Source organism: Notolepis coatsorum (assembly GCF_963971535.1).
Source record: "Notolepis coatsorum genome assembly, chromosome: 8".
In the NCBI taxonomy this organism is placed as follows: Eukaryota; Metazoa; Chordata; class Actinopteri; order Aulopiformes; family Paralepididae; genus Notolepis; species Notolepis coatsorum.
The window spans coordinates 95,761,828-95,784,663 of record NC_140172.1 but is presented as its reverse complement, the minus strand read 5'-3'; the positions used below and the strand labels follow the sequence as shown (position 1 = coordinate 95,784,663).

Sequence of the window (22,836 nt, the reverse complement as noted above, 5' to 3'; positions counted from 1 at the left end):
CTGTAAAACAAATTTGAATACAATCAAAAACACAATCTATAGAATGAGTCTCGGGCAGGTCAGCAACATGGAAGTCTTTCTCACTGTCCCCAAATAGAGACAGGTCTGCTTCCACACACACCATGCACCCTTATTTGACTGGATCATCTCTAAAGGCCAGAGTAAAAAAAAACATGTGTTAACCTAAAATAAAAATGTTGTGCTTTTATGAAAACATAACTAAATGTGCTAAAGTTGCACAAGGCCATCAAAGATTCTAAAGCTTACTTGATTTATTTCCAAATAAAGGGTTTTTATTTCAGCTATGAATCCCCCCCCCCCCCCAAAGTTCAATGCTCAATATTTATAAAATTTTAAAAAGGTATAATTTTGGTAATATTTCATAGAATTATAATTCTATACCAGCAATCAATTTGTCATGGTGGGTAAAAAAAAATATTCAAATGGAGAACATTTTGGAGTGAAACTCAAATGTATGTAATTCAAATATAACTATGGGTGAATACCTCTTATACAACACTCTCATCAGTGACGCTACATTATCTCACTGTAATAACAGATTGGGTATGTATAAAGCATGCTCTCTCAAGTGACCACATTCTAACAAGTCTCTGTGTAGTGGCGTGGGCCTTTCCATCCATAATCGCAAGAGCTTAATTATAGATATTTTCAGCCCTAAGATTCCATATAAGAGGACACAATGTTAAGGTGTAATGGAGAGGACTTTTTAATTTTTTTTATTCTTTGAATGTAGGATCAGCACAAAACACAAACCAACTTAAAGCCTTTAGTATAGCTACTGGGTAAGTGACAAAATAATGTTAACACCTGAAGTAAGTGTCCTAAAAGGGCACTGGGCCACCACAAGCAGCTTTAATGTGCCTTGGCATATAGACTATGTATCTTTTGTGACATCCTTCTCCCACAGGTCTATCCACATTAATTTGACCCATTGTCACCTCCATATATTTACATTTGTAAACACTACTGGATCCTACACTGTGAACGGAATGTGCAATAATGTCAATGTTACTCACTTGTGCCTTGTATATATATATCTTATACCTTTTTTATTAAAAAAAAACATCTCCTTATTTTTAGCATTCGCTTGTATTTAAATAGTTCTTTTTTGTTAAGTATTGTATGATCTGTGTGGTTGTGTGTGAAGGGTGGACTAGCAAACTAAGATTTTCATTGTACGGCAAACTCTGTTCAACTGTGCACATGACAATAAATAATTTAGAATCTTGAATTTGACGTTTTGATGGTGAGAGTTGTGCCTGTATGTACAAAACCTCTCAGAAACCTAGACTTAGTTCAAACTTAGACTTAGGAAGCTGGAAGGAAAAAATATTCTCACTTAAAAGTTGTTGCCAATTATCTCTGCATAACCACTCAGATGATCGGATGAAGGCGATCACTCAGAATTACTTTATATTTCTTGGCATCTACCGTGGAGTGGTGGACCTAACCCATGTCAGGAAAAAAACACACCACCACAGAGCCAACTGCAACCCTGGAACCAAGTGGACTATAGGCTTCATGTGGCATGAACCATACATGCAATCGTTTACTTGTTGAAAGCAGGGTGACAGGTGACTCATCTGGCCATATGACATTTTCCCATTGCTCGATAGACTTCTTTGCCAGATTATTATTTATTTTTAACAGGGGATTCATGCAATGTAACCTCAGCATAGTATCTCTCTTTATGAAGTGCTCAAAGAATTGTTCCAGATTCACCCAGTTGTTCGTGCCCTTGCCTTTACATTTGAAGTCAGTTTGATACAGGGTTGCGCATCTATTTGACCTAACATCCCTATAGTCTATATATGGTTGTCACGGTTGAGCGGTATGCGCTTTTGACCACAGTTTGACATCTTTCCCATGAGTTTTCCATGCCAACACCACCTTAGCTAAATGTTCCCCTCACGAGGCACCTACCACCTCAGCACTCTGAAAATCACTAGGATCTCATTTCACTTCCATAGTAGCCAAAATAATGAGCAACTAGCCAAGCCAGCGTTTTTGGACATGACTCTAAAATATGAGGGGATGCAAACTGAAACTGAGACACCAGACCTTTCTGGAAGCATCAGCTTTCAATAAATGTTTTAACTCCATTTTGTACAGGTATTTATACAGATATTTAGTTTATTTTCTTAGTTAATTACCTGTATATTGCTGTACAGTTTCTAAGCCACTTTACCAAAGATTGTCACTTTACAAAGTCCAATATCATGGTATTATTCAAGTACATGAGAAATGGTACCACAGCGATACATAACTTTTACCATGGTTGTACCATATGCCTACATTATTTATACAATGGCCAGTACCAGGGTAAAACTGAAACGATTACCACTACCATGATACTTCTTCGTAAGGGCAACTACATTTGAAGGGAGTCTGTAATCATAGTGTGTCCTGGGTCCTGAAGAACAACATTTGAGCACCTTTGAACTAGATATTTAGTGAAACTAATAACATTTAGCAACATTTGGGGAAATGTTTCCATTTTCCAAGAAGCTTGTGCATACAGGCAGGGCTCCGATGCTCATTGTTTATGCTGTTCATTTATTTCTATATAGATATTGGAAGATATTTTGCGATCTGCTATTAGAAGATACTTAAAAGGGATATTTCACTTTAGTAGAACGTGTCAAAAACCAGCAGTCTTACCTCTACAGTATGTCAGTGCATTCTAGAGGGTAATTGAGATGACTTAAACATTTCCAGCTTTACCCATGCATAATGAAATCAACTACAGGAATGCTACAATGTTTTGAAACTATGGCTTGTGACTTTAATCTGCATACATTTGGTCTTATTCAATTCTATGATCCACTAAATATGAAACGTCACAAAAGCAATAACAAAGTATACAAAGTATACACAAAATATAAAAGAAAACTATCAATAGGAAACAAATGTATCTATTTGAAGTGGAACGCTAAATCTGAAAAAAGAAATGCAACTATAAATCATACTTTCAAGTTTCATTGCAAAAGAAAAAGATCATATGCATACATTTCTGATTCCCCTCAATAGATGATTGGTGAGACCATTAATATCAACTTCTTTATGTAAAAAAAAATATATATATTAAAAATCCAACATCCTAAAAAGAAAATCTGGGCTTTAAAGCACTGCGGCTGCTTTCTTCTAACACACAAAAGACTGCTTAAAGCACTGATCTTCGATTTCACTGCCCCAATATAAAGTACTTTAAAAAATCATTAAATAGAAGAAGCAAATGAAGGGAGTCAGAAATAGATAAGAGTATATCTAATTTCAAAGGCAAATAATCAAATCACTTGTAAAGCATCTAATGAACAAGAAAATAGCAGTTAATTGCACACATTCACTTCCACACCTCTAATGCACATGGCCACGGGATATAGGACATGGAGGCAAGCAAATAGGCTATACATTCAAAGTCTTTCTTATCTAGGCTGAGACACGATGAGTAAATGCTTATGTTAAGTTTTGGGTCTCAAGATAAACGTTCTCGCATCATTTCCTGTGATGCTTACTATTACAGACTATGACTCTGCTCGTGGCTCCAAAGGCTAAAGGCCGTCTTGAAAGTTCGGTGGCAGAGTTTACACATGTACTGTCTCTTAAACGTCAGGGCAGAGAGGGGAGGCGCATGGTAGAAGAGTGTGTCGGATTCCTGAGGACCGGCTGGATTCTCCACACTGTTTGACCTCGACAAGGGGCTGTGGCTGCTGTGTTGCCTTTCCACTTCAGGCCTTTTGGTCGTGGTTACAGAGGAGCTGCCAGGATCTGGACTGCTAGGCTCTTCAGCCACCACTGCAGCCACTGGCCCCTTCTGAGCTGGTTTAAGCGGAGCAACCTGTGGGGCAGGACGCCCCGAGGTTTGAGGCGTCGGGGGTGGCGAGGGTGACGGAGATGAAGGGTGCCTCTCCACCCCCTCTCTGGCCCCAGCCTCGTCAGCGGTGGACATGTGGGACTGGAAGTGGCTCCAAAGGCGGAAGTTGGTCCTGAAGGCTTTGTTGCAGATGTGACAGATGAAGGGTTTGATGTGGCACAGCAGTTCCTGGTGCCGCTCCAGGTCTTTGTGAGAGCTGAACAACTTCCCACATTTCTCACACGGCCACACACCCGATTCTTCAGTGGCGCTGGACTCTGTGTTTTCCCTCTCGCTCACAGACTCCTCGACTGGTTCTTCTTTCACTACCAGCTTGCCCATGCTCAGGTCCTCAGGCACAAAGGATGAAGAGTCTTCTGAGTCAAATAAAGGAGGACCCGAAGAGTCACTGTAGACGGTGTCCTCCCTGGAGCTCCCCGGAGCTATAGGCTCATGGTGGCTGTAGTGCTCTTGTCCGAGAAGGTCGTTCTCTTCTCCATTGTTCTCCTCTTGATGCCTCAGGTTCATCTGGTCTTTAACGGTCATCATGTTGTGGTTGTGAACCTCTACCTGATGGCGCCATATGCTGAAGGAGGACTTGAAGGTCCGCATACATTCCAGACACGTCAGTTTCTTGTACTTGCAGTGCACCTCGTGATCCTTCTTGACCACCGGGCTCGAGAAGCGGAGGCCGCAATATGGGCAAACCGTGGCGTGTCGGCAACCCCTCTCGTGGTCCCCTTGCTCAAAGAGCGAGGACAGCTTCACGCTGCAGAGCCTACATGAGTAAACCTCGACGTCCGTGTTCTCCTTCTGTTCAACAATCTCGTCCTGTTTTTGAATGAGGATGCTTTCTCTCTCCGTCTCCTGGTCAGCTTTTTCAGTCGGGTGTGTCCTTAAATGCTGTCTGTATTGAGACTGGAACAAAAAACCCTTCCCACAGTACGGACATATGAAGTTGGTTCTCGACCTCTTCTTGGTCAACGCCGGCGTTTGCAACCCCTGTTTGTTCCTCTTGAGCTTCCAAAGCAAGGCCTTTTTTATTTCCCTCTCTCGCACGATATCGATCAACTTCTTTTGAAACTTCTCGTCCAGCACGGAGCTGCTGGAGGACGATGCCGGGTTCTGCACGACACCGTGCTGAGTTTGGCAGTGGGTCCACACTTTGAAGTTGGTGTGGAAACGCTTGTGGCAGATGTCGCAAGCGTAGGGCTTCTCGGGGTTGTGGTACATGTTGACGTGGCGGTGCAGCCCCGCGCTGGACCTGAACACCTTCAAGCAGCTCCAGCATCTGAAGACCTTGTTCTGCCGCAGCTGCTCAGCGTCATCGTCATCACGGTCGTCCGCCGTGGTGGCGTTCTGAGGTGCCGAGTCTGAGACGTTGATGTCGTCAAGAGGGAGGTGATCGTTCATCCCTCTAGTCTTCTTGAACGGGTACCTTCTATTGTCTGCCCTAGTCTTTCTTTTCCCAGCGGGACTTAAGTCCAGCCTGGAGCTGTGGTCATAATTTGATTGAAAGTCTTTGGCCAAACTATCCCCGACCGTGATTCGAATGATCTCCACGGGGTCAGCGAGAGGACTGCTGGGCTCGGCTTTCACGTGAACCTCCCCTCCTACCTGAGTGTCTTCTTCTTCTTTGTACCTGCTGTGGCACTTGGACCTGAGAACCGGTGGAGGTGATATTTTTGGACTGCAATTGTACTCCGATGATTCCTGCCCTGTTGCCATTGCCGCCATCTTAACAACCGACTGTTCACGGCTGTGCAGTTCCTTGAGCTCTAGTGTGGGAGAAAAGACTGGGACAGGGCTGTCCATGGACAGTGACCTACGGAGCAGGCTTTTTATGAGCGGGCCACTCCTGTCAATTGTCTGGCTTGGCTCACCTGCCTGACCCTGAAAGGGTCCCTTCAGGTGGTAGAGAGGCTCCTCTTCCTCCTCTTTAGTGACTACATTGAGACCTGACTGTAACCTAATGTGCTGTATGTCTGCGTCACTGAAAGACACTGACGACGTGAGCTGTGGCCTCGCTGACATGGCATGAGATGCCTTACCCTTTAATATGGAGGCATACGGATAGATAGACTTTCTTTCAGAATCCATACTTGTTTCATCGGATTTTATGGCAGTGGATTCAGGGTTCTTTACCGATTCGTGATGCGAGTTGTGTAGTGAGGGAGGCCGAGTCTGCTGACTCTGCTCTCTAGTAGAATGTGGGGACGACAACCTCTCAGATGTTTTCCTCTGATAATTAGAGCGACTGGGAACAGACGCGTCGCCCCAGACTCTACGCACTATGACACTCCTCGCCTGACCGTCATTCTCATCCTCCTCTGAGAAGGACAGCCTTTTTCGGGAGATTCTGTAGGATGCGTGAGGCCTGGTCGCTGCAATGTTGGTTAGGAAGGGGATTCCTAGGCTGTAGCCCAGCTCCTGGATCGCCGCCAGGCTGCCTTTGTCCACAAAGAGCGAGGAGGAATAAATGTAATTCAGCACTATCTCAAAGGCGTCGGGTTCACAGAAGTCCAAGTGTATGACTTTGAGGGTTAGGGTTATGGCGTCTGCCGCGTCCATCCGTGAGAAGAGGGACTGAAAGTACTCACTGCTGGAAGCCAGAACACTCCGGTGGGCCTGGTATCTTTGGTCTCCCACCAACAGGACCGTGTCACAGAGCTGGCCTCTCAAGCGCTGCTCATTGAGAGCCCCAAGCATCGAGGGGGCATGGCAGGGATTGCTGTAGTGCACCAGGCTCTCCATGATGGCTAGAAGACAAGACAAGAAAATTACTTTAATTGCAGTTCTGTCAAGGTGATAATGCATACGACAGATTTGTGCAGCCTTGGGTTTGACACAAACTTGAAAAAAGTGCAAAGTCCACTGATTTAGAGATTTGCACAATGTAGCTCTAAAAGTCTCTGTTTTTCTCTTTTTTCTCTTTACTCAATTTTATTCCATCTGTTTTTCTCTGATGAGTTTTATATTAGTTCTCACTCCTTTTTTTATTTTTTATCTTTCATTGTTATTTTTTCTCATTTTAAGGGGTTAGTGTTTATCTCCACTCTTTTCCTTTTTTCTGATGTTTCCTACATAAGTTAGTAGAAGGTTCAAATGAATATATTAATGAAGGTATATTTTTCATTTTTCAAACTATTGTTAGTACATTAATGGGAAGGCGCAAGACCAAAAGCGACATTCTATCGAATTAGAATGAAAGTTTTAGATCCTATGGCAATTAGCATAGGAAGAATAGGATTACAAAACTCAATTTGGGTAATCCGGTGGCCTAAGGGAGGGAGTCATAAGTGTAGGATGTGTCTATGGGACACAATCCTGTACGACTCTCGATGGGGGGGGGGGGGAAGGGGATTTTTATTTGTATATACCGGTATGTATGTTTTTAAGCTCGGCTCTCAACGGGACTTCTCTAGTTGGATGTATATCTATTGTTGCCTCGCACTCCAGAAGCATTACCAATAACTACACAACAACATGTATAGATTATGGCTAGTTTGAATATAATGATCTTGAACACTGGGGGAATAAATAACCAACACAAACGCAAAAGCGTGCTCACACTGATGAAAAAAGAACAGGTGGACGTTGCTCTGCTAAGTGAAACGCACATTCTAGAGAAAGACATAGATACGTTAGCGGACAACACATATCATAATATTAGTCACTCTTCTTTTGGTACGAGAACTCAAGGTGTAGCCATAGTCGTTAGACGTAAGTTGAATATTGAATTAAAGGGAGTATGGTCTGATGCAGATGGTCGTATAACTATAGCTATGATTGTAAACAAGAACAGGAAAATAGCGTTGGCAGCGGTATATGCCCCAAATTTGTACGAAGAGGGTTTCTTCACTACACTAACCAAAGCAATGTTAGACCTTCCCGATTACTCATTTATAATAGGTGCAGATTTTAATGCCATTTGGAATCCAAGGATGGACAAATCTTACCTCGCCTTTTCCAGCGAACAAAAGAATTAATCTAATGCATTAAAGGATTGGTCGAAGATTACAGGTGTAAATGACTTATGGCGATCACTTAATCCCACGACCCGAAAGTACTCTTGTCGATCTGCGAGACATAACACATTATCCAGAATAGATTATGTCTTTGCATCCCCGAGACTATTTGATAACTATGAAGTGGAAATGATACCCAATCAGATCACTGTTATTTACTCCTAAAAGGAACATTTGGTATACCATCTTCCCGAGCCCCAAGATGGCGATTTAACTCGATGCTGCTTAATAACAAGGAATTCATTACACAACTCAAAGAAGCTCTTATAGTATTCCTACGGGAGAATGCAAACTCGGTGCAAGACCCCAGAATAATATGGATGTCGGTAAAGGGAATGATCAAGGATTTCACTGATAGCTTTTCCTCCAAAATGCGCAAGAATCGATGCACAAAACTGGCTGAACTGGAAACGCTTTACTCAACGTTATTTAATTCTTTAAAATACAACAACTCAACTCGACTAGAAAATCAAGTTAAGGTACTAAAAAAAGAGATCAATGCCATATACAGACAACAATCGGAAATACAAATACGTAGCACAAGACAACAGCAGTACTCCAAAGGTTCTAAACCTAGTCACCTATTAGCCATGCGATTAAGAATTAATGCAACATTTGCAGATATAACTACCATTAGAGCACAACAAGTACTTGAAACAGACCCTGAAAAAATAAACGATACATTCAAAGAATTCTACTCCGACTTATATAAATCAGAAACGACCTTCGATCAAAACAAAATGGACACATATCTTAATCAAATTATTCTCCCTAAACTTTCAGAGGATGACGCTAAACAGTTAGAAACACCGATCACACTAGAGGAACTCAAGAAGGCCATATCCGAAATGCAAAGTGGTAAGGCTCCTGGAAGAGACGGTATCCCACCAGAAATGTACCTTTCTTGTTGGGACATAATTGGACCCTTATTACTAAATATGATCTTATACTCAGTCAAGGAGGGGAACTTCCATAAAAACGACAATATTGCACTCATAACAGTCCTTCTCAAAAAAGACAAAGACCCCACAGAGTGCGGTAGTTACAGACCCTTAAGCCTCCTCGGAACCGATATCAAACTGTACTCTAAGGTATTAGCCATCAGATTACAAAAGCATATGACGTCTTTAGTTCATCCGGACCAAACTGGCTTCATAAGAGGCCGCCTGATCACTGATAACATAAGACGAATACTGCACGTACTAGATGCCGGACAGGCTGGAATGGTCGTATCTATGGGCAGTATTAGAGAAGATGGGGTTAGGTAAAGGTTTCATTGATATGATTAAAGTAGTATACAAAGACCCATCGGCCATGATTACTACAGGTATAATCACCTCCGGAATATTTCCGGTATCACGCTCAGCTAGACAGGGTTGCCCTCTTAGTCCCGGACTATTCGATCTATCATTAGAACCTTTAGCACAATATATAAGACAATCCCAATCCATACAACCAATCGTAATCAAGGGCACACAACATAAAATTAGTTTATATGCGGACGACGTAATACTGTTCATGCAAAACCCCAACACCACACTGCCTCATCTGCTCAAGTTGATTGAGAACTTTGGAGATTTATCGGGATTCAAGATAAATTGGCCGAAGTCGGCTTTCCTTCCACTTAACACCCCTGCAAAAAAAGATATAACCCTCCCAGGAGAGATACCTATGGTAAAACATTTTAGATGCTTGGGAGTGGAAATATTCCCCACCATAAGACAAACGGTGAAGCACAATTACACAAAAATCCAAAACAAAATCAAAGACGACCTTGATAGGTGGGCAAAACTTAAAAACTCAGTACAGGCACGGATATCAATAGTTAAGATGGACGTACTACCTAGAATCAACTTCTTCAGTTCAATGCTACCGTTACCCCCTCCAGAGGGTTACTGGAAAAGATTACACTCCTCCACATACAAATTTATTTGGAATAACAAACCACCACGTATAAAAAGATCCACCGCACAGAGAAATAAAGCAGACGGTGGCATGGCATTTCCAGATTTTTTCCACTATTTTAAGGCGTACACATTAAGACCATTGACAACATGGTTTGATCCCCAAGCATTAGTATCCTGGAGAAAATTAGAAGAAAACATAGTAGCCCCACATAGACTGAAGGACATAGCATACACTAAACTACCAATCAAGCATTGTGAACGGAAATTTGGCCCCATAATTACTCATGCGATCCGGATATGGCGTGAAACACAAAAAAAATATCCTAACCCACATAAATGGCACAATCATACTCCCTTATTCAATAACAATGCACTCTTGATTGGAAAACGACCTATAAGATTCCCTATATGGGAAAAGCAAGGCATACACTCATTAGGGGATGTTTTTAACAAACAGGGTTTCTGTAGTTATGAAGAAATACAGAAGAAATTTAATCTCACCAAGTCCACACATCTTTTTTACTTACAGTTATTGTTATGTTTGAAGACTCAAGGTGTTCCATTAACGAAACCAATTGAACACCACAGATACCACAAATTCTTCTATGAAAGAGAGACATCAAGAGGTTTTGTTTCAGATTTTTATCATCAATTACTAACGTCCTCATATGAAACCCTCCACCTAGACTCCGTCTGGAGGAGGGATATACCAGACCTGGAAAGTGATTTTGATTGGCAAGAAGCCTGGGCAAATGTTCGACTCACATCAAGGAACCCGGACCATCAACAAATCAATCTTAACTATATTCACAGGACATACTTGACTCCTATAAGACTGAAAAAAAGGGTCTTATACAAGACTCCAAATGCTCTTTATGTACAAATGGGGACGAGGGGACATTTATGCACATGTACTGGGACTGCCCACCAGTTAAAATATTCTGGAAAGAGGTGACCCAGCAATTATCAAATCTCGTAACTTGGAATATACCTGTACACCCCTCTGTATTACTGCTGAATGATGTTTTTGAGTGTGCAGTACATCCACAGCTAAAGAGATTGGTTTTATCGGGTATCACAGTGGCTAAAAAGCTGATAGCATCACAATGGTTCCAACCGGAAAAAATGTGCCGAAAGGTCTGGATTATTACATATCTCGATGTGATCTATCAAGAAATATCTACAGCAAGAATTTTGGGTCTCAATGAATCCAAAATGACATTGTGGTTAGAAGTGGTGGAGAAAATAAAAGCTAGCATATAATGGTAATGTCTGGTTAGGAGCGAGGGAAAATGGATGGATTATCCAATGGGGGGTCCGGGAGGGGGGGGTACGAGCTGGAGCATATGTGTGTAGGTTTTTAGATAACAGGTATTAAGGGTATATCCTATATATGACAATTAACTAAAATGTGATTTCATTGGATGTGCACTGTCAACTAATGCTTGTGTATCTTATCGTGTGTTGTCATGTTTGTTTATGTGTTTGTTTAAAAAATAATAAAAAAATAAAATACAAAAAAAAAAAAAGTGCAAAGTTGGGGGGAAAAAAAGAGATATTTTCTTTGGTCAAAATAATAACAACACTTACTATTGGTGGGTCTATTGGCGCACCCCCCACACACACCGTAGGAGACTAAAGCGAGCATAGATGTAGAGGTTTTGGCCAAATGTGGCTATTTGTTTCTTTACCATAGAAATCGAGGTAAATACTGGGCAGTTTCTTACAAGTTGATGATGTTGTGAACATTCTGACACCAAATTTAAGTTTTTCTGAACTGTAGATCAGAATATAGAGCGAATAGTAAGTCAAGACTCAGTGTTAAAGTACCGCCCACTTACTTTAAAAAAAAATTTATATATAATTTTAGCGCCACAGTGGCAAAGTCAAAGTGTTTATTTGTCACATACACATTATACAAAGTAAAATCACAGTAAAATGTTGGACCTGCCCCCGCCCCCCCCATTATCACGCTGTAAGATGTGTGTTTACGTCAAATGACAATATTATGCATTCAACTCTGGATTTGTGCTTTTAGAAATAGATACATTGTAACAACACATTCAGGCAGGGTTCCCACGCTTGCCTTGAAATTATTTCCATGCTACCTCCTGATTTTCCAGGTACCATATTAAGTGATGATCTATAGGCCCCTGAAGCTTTCCGCCCCCATCCCCTCACACAGGGGGCGAAATTAAAGCCCGCCGCCCGCCAGGGGCGCTCAGTTTTTACCTTTGGCGCTTGCCACTGAGAGCCCTGCCCGCCGTGTGGCGTGTGGACGTGTAGTTCATAGCGATACTCTTATTTTGAAAATCTGTGCGGGTCTCATTTCCGGCCCAAGCGCAGCTAGAGTCATAATATCGATGGCTCCGGCAGTTAGCAGCATTCGGTTCGTATGATATTCTTATTTTGAAAAAAAACGTGGCAACGAGTCATATCCGCCCAGCCCTGCAGCGGGATACTATTGGCTTCTGCTCGTATCAACACAGAGCGGCCCGCAGCTCTAGTGCCACTGCTAACGTTAAGCTCTCAGAATGGTAGCAGCTCGCCTGCAGCATCTAGTGCTAACGTTAAGCTCTCAGAATGGTAGCAGCTCGCCCGCAGCTCTAGTGCTAACGTTAAGCTCTCAGAATGGTAGCAGTCTGCTCTAGTCTAGATCGGACCTCCATGAGCTGCATAATACGTACCTCCGTTCCCTCGTTAGCTAGCTTGCGTTAGCTAGCTCACTTAGATCGATCTGTCCCAGTAAACTAAATTGTCTTAACGTTATCTACCGGGCTAGCAGTAGCTACAGATAGCTCCTGATATCAATGTCTTATAACATTGATTGAATGTAGGCGGCTAGGTGGTGTAGTGGGCAAGGCACTCGCCACCAGTGTGGAGACGCTAGGATTCGCGTGTTCGAATCCAGCTCTCCACATTGTTTTCAGTTTAGCTGGTCGTCCGCAGTAATACACATTGGCCGTATTACGGGGAGGGAAAACTGAAGGGTGGGGATCGAACGTTGTGAACAAGCGACTCCTACAAGTCGGTTGGTGCGCCTGCGCAGTAGAATCAGGAAGTGTCGGGGGCAGCGTGAGCCTCCCACGCGTTACTCCTCGACACTGAGAGATCGAGCTGCGCAGGTGAAAAGATGCGACTGCTGTTACCTCAAGTACCGGAGGGGACTTGTGCTATGTATGACTTAGTCCACATTGCAGCCGGCTTGTGGGAGGCAAGAAACAGCGTTCGTGACAGGGGAGGGTTGAATTGGATGATACGAAATTGGGATGGGAGAAAATATAGAAAAATGGGAGAAAAAGTGGATCAAAAAAAAAACATTGATTGAATGCGTATTCTAGCTGAGGGCATGTTGAATGTGATTTGACAAAATAACCGTAACGTTAAAATTGGGTCCAGCTGCATCGCCGGAGAATCCTTGCATGCTGAATGTAGGGTCTAGCTGAATATAGGGTCTAGCTGCAGGGCCGGAGAATCCTTGCTGGAGCTGGAGGCTACTCAAGTATACACACAGACAGTGGAGCTGTTTGCAGATAGCAAGCATTTTGACTTATTGCGTGGTGGCGATGTCTCGCAGATAATACAACTACAAGTATGATTATATAATATATATTTTATTTAAATTTTTTTTTTATATAAAATATATATATATTTTTTTTTTAATCAATTTTTTTTTGGCAGGTAAGAAATATGCTTGGCGGGTAGACTCTTCCCATCTACCCGCCACTGGCCGGTGAGTCAAAAAGTTAATTTCGCTCCCTGCCCTCACACACACAACCCCCTAGGACACCAGACTACTTATTTGATTTAAAATATGTGCCAGTCAAGACTACATTGTAAATACTTAGAGATTATGTCTTATTGATAATATCAATGCATGAAATAATGCAACAAGCTGTAGATGAACAACAATTTATTGAACTGGAACTTTGAAACACATGAGCACTGGGATTGATATATGTTCTCTCTTCCACTCCTCTCCTATCTCATTCTATCCTCTTCTCTCCACACCTCCCCTCGTGTCTGCTCCTGTCTTCTCTTCCTACTCTTCTCAACTCCTATCCACTCTTCTTCCTTTTACCTCTGTCATCCTCTACTCTCTTATCCTCCTCTTTCGTCTTCGCTCCTCTTCTCTTCCTCCTCCCTCTTTCCTTCTGTGCCCTCCTGGCTCCTGCCCCTTCCCTCTTCCTCCTCCTCTCTACAGTCTGAAGATCTGAAACAGAATGTTATTTTGAGTTAAAATTGGTCATCTCCATAAGCTAAAATGGTGTTATATTTGTCTTTAGGAGGGTGACCAATAAATATTACAATCTTTCATACATCCATAAAGGCTATTGCGCATACCTCATTGCTTTAACTTATTGACAGACTCTTGCAGCTCTTTCAGGGCTTTGTCTTCTAGAGCCGCCACCTCTTTTCTCAGCAACCCCTTTCCGATTTTGATAGCAGTGTAAAATCTTCTTTCTCCACTTTTTCTCCTCTTTTTCTATTTTTCTCCCATCCCAATTCCATTGTGCCAATTCCCCTCCCCTGTCTTGAACGTTACTCGCATATTCCCCCCACTGGTCGGTTGTAGGGAGGATAGAAGCCTTGCATCACGTGTCCCCTCTGGTACACGAGGAGGCAGCCTGTCACATCTTTTCACCTGCCAGCGCGGACTCTCATTGGCGAGGTGTAACGTGTGGGAGGCTCACACTACCCCGCCATTTCCTGTCTCTGCTGTGCAGGCGTCCCCAACCGACCTGTAGGAGTCGCTGTCCACAACGACCAGATTACCACCCATCGACTTCCACCCGCTACCTCTGCCAATTGAGATAGTATGACGGCCGGCCCAAGCCGGAGGCAACGCCACTTTGTTTTCACTTTATGGATTTCCTGGCAGAGCTCCTTTCTTTTCTTCTCTTTGGTGGTTTGCTCTCTCAACTTCTTCTGGTCTTCCAAATACATCTCATATCTTGTCCTTGCTCCTCTGCAGTGTTGCTTGAGGTCTTTTGGAAGACCTTCATCTGTGTGCCCAGCCATTGCATCGTGGACCAAGCGCATTGCTATTAGCGTCTTCTCCTGTAGGTTTTCAACAAGCATATCCTTGTTAACAGAGTACCCCCTTTCTACTGCAGCTTGTCCATGAGACAGCGTGAAGAGACATTGCATGATGTTCCACAGTTCTGCATACTCTAATTAGGCTACTTAATTGGACTAGTGTCTGTGACCTGAGGTTTGCAGCTAGTATTTGTATTTGTAGCCTGTTGGTTGGAATTTGTTTGTAGCCTAATTATTTGTATGCCAGTGTTAGGGAGTAGGCACATGTGATTTGTTTTTTGTTCTTGGGGTTTGATTGTTTGGTATTTGGGGAAAGTAGCAGTTTTTTGTTTGTGCAGATTTCTTGTGGTAGAGATTTGTTACTTTGTTTTGTTTGTTTTTGCTTGTGTTGAGGCTTTGGAGTTTGATGCCTTAATAATACAGTCTGTGTGTTTTAGGAACCATAAATCCCCAGTTAGGCAAAGATACCAGGTTTCCAATAGGGGGACTTGTCTTGGTATTTTCTTTTTTAGGCGGCTGCAAACGTGGGTAGAGTCAGGCACTAGCATTGTCGCTTGTGTCCTCTCGGGAGCACGTTTCTGGCTCAGAGGAGTGGCTGTATAACAGGTACTTTTTCTGCCCAGAGAGTTCCAGTGCATGAGTACCCCCTGCATGTAGTGGCACGAAGATTGAGGTTTTGAGGTAGTTAGTTAGTTAGTTAGGCACTGTAGCTAGTCAGGGGGGGAGGTTTCATTTGATCAGACTGTTTTTCTTGGTATTCACGCTTCATTGTCCCAGCATAGGTTTGTTTGTTTTGTAGGCCTGTGTCGTTTGGCACTTTGTTTGTGGGTGTGGCTCACTTTGTTTAGGCCAGTAGTGCACTATGGCACTCAGTTTTGAGCGGCAGAACTTAAGGAACTTCTGCTACGGCAGTTGGCTTTGGATGAGGCAGAGCACAGACAAGGGTTCGCTTTGGAGGAGATTAAGCAAAAGGCTGAGCTTGCCAAAATAGATCTGCAGCATAGGGAGCTAGATTTATTGTTTTCTCCTCGTCCAACGTGGTCTGTGTTCCCTGTTCCTGTGCATAACATTTCTCTCATTTCAGGTTTGGGAAGTGGTGATGTGCAGAGAGGTGTGTGCGCTGAGTTGCCTGTTGATGGTGTGGACATCAAACTGGGTGACAGTCTTGCCGGGGTGCGGGCCGAGGGGCCTCTCCCAAGTGTAGTCACCCATGACTCTCCTAGTCCAGACTCACATGACTCTCCTAGTCCAGACTCACAAGACTCTCCTAGTCCAGACTCACAAGACTCTCCTAGTCCTATGTTTGACGATGTTGACAATGACAACATATCAGATGTTGTCATTGAGCATCCAGCCTGTGCAGTGACACAGGCAATGACAGCAAGGTGTGATGCGCAGGGGGCTTCCCAGGGCGCGGATGTTGAGACTGTTCGTATTAGTTTGGTTCTGCCTGACCCATTTCAGTCCATGTCGCAGACTACATTAGTTAGGAAGCAGGACAGTGATCCGGCTTTAGAAACGCGGTTAGATACAGCCATGCCGTTTGGAAGGATTGATGAGACAAATGTTATTGCCAAAGGCAAAAATGCAATAACATGTGAACATGTGAACCTCCTAACGCCCACCAACTTTTTCCCATCTAAAGGGGGGGGGGGGGGGGGGATAATGGGGACTACAGTAATGTTTCTTTCTGTTCCACTTCTCCAGTACCCGTTCCTGAGAGGGGACTGCCATGGCTCCTACTGGCTTCCAGAGAGGTTGCCCAGGAGATCACAGGGTTTAGCCCTAATGACCTGAGGTTTGGTCAGAAAGTTGGTGGTCCCATGACTATTCAGAGTGAGATGGTTGGGAAGGAGAAAATGAAAACGGGGAAAAAGAGAATTGGAAAGAGAAAGAGAAGGGACAAAAATAAGATAAAATCTCTTTATGGTCATTGTGCTGAGATGGATGGTGTTGTTGTGCCTGCAACTTTCCAGCACCTAATGACATGCGTCTGGGCGTGGTTGACCATTTCAATTTAAATGGTAGATTTAAATTATAGGGTTGACTCCATTGTTTTGAAGTGCATCAGACCACGTGAGCGGATCGGCGCGGCCGAGAAATCCGCTCTTCGCTCTTTAAAGCTTGGTCCGCTCCGCTAATCACTCATGTTGACCCCGCCCCCAAGTCGCTCTCCGCTCGCTCCCCGCTCACCTTGAATCGAGCGCTCCCCGCTCCCCGCGCCAGATCGCTCGGCAGTTTTTTTTCTTCTTTTTTTGGAGCATGGTGTAAATGAGCTCAAACTACAACAGTCTACACCCCCTGGGCCCCTTAACAATTGTTTGTATTGAGCCGCATTGTAATTGTAGCCATTCTGCAATGTTAAATAACGTTGTTTATCCATTCACTATCTCTATTAAGCGATGATAGGCTAGCCGAGCCACAATGCTATGGTCGCTGCCATTAACGTTAGCATGTAAGCTAACGTCAACAACAATGGCGTCGATATACTTTTTCTAACTGGAGTGAGTGTGGGCGTCTCTACAGTGACAAAGCCTGAACGAACAGCCTATCACAGGTTCACCCTTCTCATTGGTTGAAAATGGCCTTCATGTTTGTACATCGCCATCTGTTGCTTTGGCATTGTACTGCATGTATATATTACATCAGTGTTAAACCACTGTGAGCGGCCTGGAGTGGATTGGAGCGGAGGAGAACTCTCGCTCCGGACGTCGCGCCGACTCATTTTAAAACCCACTCCTCGCTCACGTCAAAACCGGCCGCTCCGCGCCCCGCGCCGCTCACGCTCCGATCCGCTCACATGCACTGAAGTGCATCATCTTTTAACATTCTCTGTTCTTCTCGTCTCGTTTGTTCCCCCAATCTCTTCTGTCTCTTGTTCTCTTAATTTGCTTCTTAGGATCCTATGTTGCAGAGAGCGGAGGCAGGAGGGTGAGGGGAAGGGGTGACCGGTCAGCAGGGGTGTTGGAGATGAGTAGTGTCTGAAATTGTTATTGTTACACTTTGTTTGTTGCTTTGTTTGTGACATATAAGGGCTTTCTCCACTCCTAAGCTCAGGTACTTTTGCTCCACATATTAATATTTATGTTTGACAATTGGGGACTCGTTTGTTTGATATTGATGTTGTTTATTTGTATATACCAGGGATATCTAAGAAGATTATAAACCATTTTGATTGGAATTTAGAGGGAGAGAATAAAGAGTTACATTGTAGAGTTTGCTGTGAGGTTTTTGAACCAGTGACTCTTAGTTTGCTTTATTTAGCTCTTTCATATCCCTTTGAGAAATTTGTATTTTTGAAATTGGTGTGTTCTGTTGTCTAATGTGTAACCCTTGTTTTGTCTGTTCCCCAATCCCTACTGTCTCCTGCTCTCTTAAAATTGCTACCTAGGGCCCTATGTTGCTGAGAGCGGAGGCAGGATGGTGAGGGGAATGGGGATTTTGATTTGAATTTGGGAAAAAGTATTATTGTTACATTTGGGTTAGCTTGTTTGTAAATAAAAGTGTGATTTGTTAATAGGGTAGAACCCTTAGCTTTAGGGGGAGGGTGTGACGACCCCCACTTTACCTGCAAATGGGGAGAGCAGGGTGGAGTGGGTAGGTCGTTAACCCAATTACCCTCACCTGTGCAGTGCAGAGAGCTGCCTGCACAGTAGGCTATATATGTTTCCCTTGTCTAACCCTTCTGTTAGAGCCATATGGAATCCGCGATCACGGAATCGAGCAATAAAAATGGAATCAACTAAAAAAAAAAAATTATTAAAATTTTTTTTTTTTTTTTTTACCTTTTTTTTTTTTTATGTTGTGGGACTTGTACAGCACTTTGTTCAACTTTGTCAGTGCTGTAAAGTTTAAACCTTTTTAAATCTTAGACAAACAAAACACTTTGCTTTCATGAAATATTGTAAGCAGTCATTTGAGGCTTCATAAAGGCAGCACAATGAACACAAATCTGTCAGTGCCGAGTCCAACCTCATCTTAAATAACAAATGGCATTGCTTGTTGTAGTTAACAAAGAGAGGCAGAGTTGATTTTGCAAAAATATATATACCTTTTTATTTTTTTTAATAATCAAATTTTATTTTCATATTCGAATGAAATAAATGAATGAAGCTTCGAAGTATTTAAGACAGCCCTATTAAATGGACTGTTATATCTTATTAAATTGTGGACATTTATTCATTCCCACTTATTAGACACTATTTCTGATGGTAAAATGAGCGTACAAAGCAAAATACAGAATTCTGAAATATTAAAACGGAAAAAACGGAATTTGGAAAAAAATAAAATGGAATTTGGAAAAAAATAAAACGGATTTCATATGGCTCTACCTTCTGTCTGCTTCTCCCATCTGCTTCTCCCATCTGCTTTCCCCATCAGACAGTGACACAGGTTGTATCAGCCACCAAGTGAACCAACTTGTGATCCTCTGTCCAGTCTGTTATACACATTTGTTGTTTAATTCGATTATTATTTGTTTAGATAGGATTAAATAAATTCTTTGTTAACTTTGTATCACGTGTGTTGACTCCCTTTATATGATAACCTCTGGTTCGTCATAATTGCCTCATGGAGTTTTGTTTGGCTTACTGCTATTGTGAGATGAAGGAGGGATTTTTCAGGCCTCCTAAAAGATTCTCCATAAACCGAGGACAGTTCAGCTGCAGTTGTGCTTCCCAGTGGATTACTTCTTTTTCTTTTCCTTTTTGAAGATGTGGATCAACCCAGGACTTATCACCTTTTGGACACTCAAAGGTTTGAGTGTTGTTGGACACTACTAGCTCTACCATGCAGGGCTGCATGGTCTGGTAGGCCTGAACATTTATGTTGGTGCTAATGGACTGTAAAGCTGACAGGACTGTTCTTATTGGTTTGAGATGCTTTTTGTTGTACCATATGTTGCTATGGGATGCCCCATTTATTTTGATCCTCCTTTTGTTTAATACAACACTTTGAATTTAACACTGTTCCAGTACTCTCATTCTTTATTGCTGAACAGGTTTGTTTATTATTTCAAGCTTGTTACAGAAATGGCAACCACGAAGGGACTTAAAAAAAAGAAGAAAAAAAGTGAAAAATATTTTCTATGTTGTTGTTAGGAGCTTTTGTTTTGTTTTGTTAGTTTGGGGTTGCTATACCATGGCTACATCTATGCATTCTCCTATTCAAGGGAGTATTGTTGGAGAAGAGGTTTCCTCAGACCAGGGAGAGGGAGAACTTGATGAGGCTCTTATAGACTTCACAGCTGGCCCTTTTGTGACAAGAAGAGATCCTGTACAGGATCTAGCTGAGACTCTTGATGACTTGTATGTGAATGATGACGGCTCTGGGGGTAGTGAGGAACGGCAACCTGAGGCCACTGTTATCCATTCTGGCGCATTATCTACCTCTGGGATGGGGGAAGCCGAAGTAGCTACTAACATTACACAGCTTCAGTCACGCTTGAGTGCTGTGGAAAGAGAGATCCAAGCTTTCCATATAAATACAACTAGACAAGATGACATTCTCAGGTATTACATTGACCGTAAATGTCAACGACTACAACAGACTTTTCAGAGCGATATTAATAACCTCCAACAGTCAACGGTGGAGTGTTTGAAAAGACGAGACAAACAGCTTAATGCTCAACCACAAAACCCCATCAGGAGGGCTAGCACTCCTGTACGGGATGATGCACCATCTGTTCACTTTTCAGTTTTCAACCCTAGGAGCGAGCCTGCTGAGTTCAGAGGGAGCTCGGGGAGAGAAATGGGAGCACCTGTTCACAGCTACAAACTGCCGGTGAAAGTCCAGTTTCCTTGCTTTGGTGGTCCAGAGGACGACACTGATCCGCTGTCATACATAGAGAAGTGTGAGGAGTTCCTGGCCCTTCATCAGCTGACCCATGAAGGTATTTTGGCAACACTAAATACTCTGCTAAAGGACAGGGCCAAAGATTGGTGGCGGGTGGAAAGATCAAGGGTCAAGACATGGGCACAGTTTAAATCAGCATTTCTCAGGTCATTCCTCTCAGAAGACTATGAGGCGGAAGGAGAGAAGAGGCTTCGGGACTGGATTCAAGGCCAAAAAGAGAGTATTCGAGATTTTGCATTCCAGTATAGAGCGTTGTGTATGCGTTGGAGGCCAGGTTACAGTAAAAAGGAGATAGTCAATCTCATTTTGCGCAACTGCAATCCCAAATTAGCTAGTAGTGTTAGAGGAACCGCCCACACAGTTGATGAGCTGGTGAGAATCGAGACTCTCATTGAAGCCGACTGGTCTAGTCAGTCTTCCTATTGGGATAAAGTCAATGCTAATGCAAGTAGAGAGTGGGGAAAGAGACCCAAACCGAGTAAGGATACACAGCCAAAGGAGAGTTACAGGGGAACAGGACCAGGGTATGTGAGCACACTCCTGCCTGACTCCCATAGTGACTCCAGCATTCAAGGACACCAGAGTAAGATTGTAGTTCTAATATTGGTTCGTGGAGTGAGGTGCAATGCATTGCTGGACACAGGAGCTACATACACCCTGCTGCAAGAGCCTCTCTGGACACACATAAAGAAACCTCAGGAATTCTTGACATCAAGTCCAGAGCAATCATTCCTCCTGGCAGATGGAAAAGTTCATCCTGCTTGGGGGCGGGCTAAACTTTGTTTTGAGTTGCATGAGGACTTATGGCTGATGGATGCCTACATTATGAGCAAAGAACACTTGACCTTCCCAGTTGTTTTAGGGCTTGACTTCCTGTTTAAGACGGGAATCCAACTTGACTTTAAGTCAGGGACATATGGGATTAGGCTTGGAGGGAAACTCCAGTTCCATCGCTTTCTTCAAGAGGAGGTAGGATGGGAGGGTCACTGGGATGAAAGGAGGAAGCCATTGGTGGGGCCAGGGTTTCCGTTGTCCGGTAATTACCGGTTTTTGACCGGCAAAATCTGTTGAAGTCTGACATATTTAAATCTCTCCGGTCATAGTTACATTTGTTTCATTGTTGCTTCACCAAGCAGGTCTAATAATGACAACGATGTGTGTTCTATTATGATATGTGTGTCGTGTTCTGATAACGACTATTGGTGAAGCGATGTCGAGATTCATTTGGTTTGGCAGCAGGAGCTAGATTTGCGAGAAGCATGCAACTGCAGAGCCGCAGAGCTGACAGTTGTGCGCGCACAGTGCAATACTCCAATTCAGCCATTGGCAATTCAGCTGTTGGGTGGGTGGCGCTGCTGCGCGGTCCCCAGACCGGACCTGAAAGCACCGCTGGCTCTGCGGCTCTGCAGTTGCTTGTTTATCGCTTTGTTGGGACTGGGAGGCGGAGATAGTCATCACGCAAACCCACGACAATGTTGCCGTCTCTCTCTGCCAAATTTCTCAGTTCTTCGCTTGATATAATTAATACAAATGTCCAATATAACGGAATTAGTTAGCTAATAAAAATGTGATTATAACACACTGCTGTATTTAATGTCGGGCCGACTGCCCAGAGACACCTATTTGATTTAAAGTCAGCAGCAGCACGGAGTCTCTGGACTTATTTGATTTGGAATATAATGACTGTATACGCAAAAGTAGCCTAGTTTTAAGTTAAAATATTATAAATCTACATGCCTTGAGGATGTCATTCTTTATATAGCCTGCCTATCAATTGTTTTTAAGCTCAATAAACTCTGACCGGAATTGATCCCATTTGTCCGGTAGATTGAAATCTTGCAGGACACGGAGACCGGCAACAATTTTTTCTAACAGAAACCCTGGGTGGGGCTGTACTTAGCAGCGCCCCCTATAGCCCAGCAAGAAGTCAATCTCCAAGTACTTGTCAGCAAGGCTAACATGGATCAGTCCACCAAGGAAGCCCTACATCACCTTCTACTCCAGTGGCCAAAGGTCTGTTCAGAGCAGCTTGGGCAAACAGAGGTGGTGACACACACCATCCAAACGACATGAGCAGCCAGTTAGAAAAAAAGCATATCGGGTCTCACCGAAGAAAAAGGCTGTTGTGGATAGG

At 43.2% G+C, this 22,836-nt stretch overlaps 2 protein-coding genes across 2 annotated transcripts in view; one reads left to right on the top strand and one right to left on the bottom strand.

Annotated features, from left to right (window-relative positions):
- Positions 1 to 378: 378 nt before the first annotated feature.
- Positions 379 to 22,836, bottom strand: part of zbtb21 (zinc finger and BTB domain containing 21) — a 33,459-nt gene continuing 11,001 nt past the window's right edge. The window contains exon 2 of the mRNA XM_084320139.1: positions 379 to 6,633. Coding sequence (XP_084176265.1) covers positions 3,539 to 6,628 — 3,090 coding nt within the window. The 5' untranslated portion in view covers positions 6,629 to 6,633 and the 3' untranslated portion in view covers positions 379 to 3,538. The remainder of the gene's footprint in view (positions 6,634 to 22,836) is intronic.
- umodl1 (uromodulin-like 1) overlaps positions 16,224 to 22,836 on the top strand; it is a gene marked incomplete at both ends in the record, with an annotated part of 91,805 nt that continues 85,192 nt past the window's right edge. The window contains 3 exons of the mRNA XM_084320478.1: positions 16,224 to 16,234; positions 17,749 to 17,780; positions 20,545 to 20,739. Of these exons, the coding sequence (XP_084176604.1) occupies positions 16,224 to 16,234; positions 17,749 to 17,780; positions 20,545 to 20,739 (238 nt within the window). The remainder of the gene's footprint in view (positions 16,235 to 17,748; positions 17,781 to 20,544; positions 20,740 to 22,836) is intronic.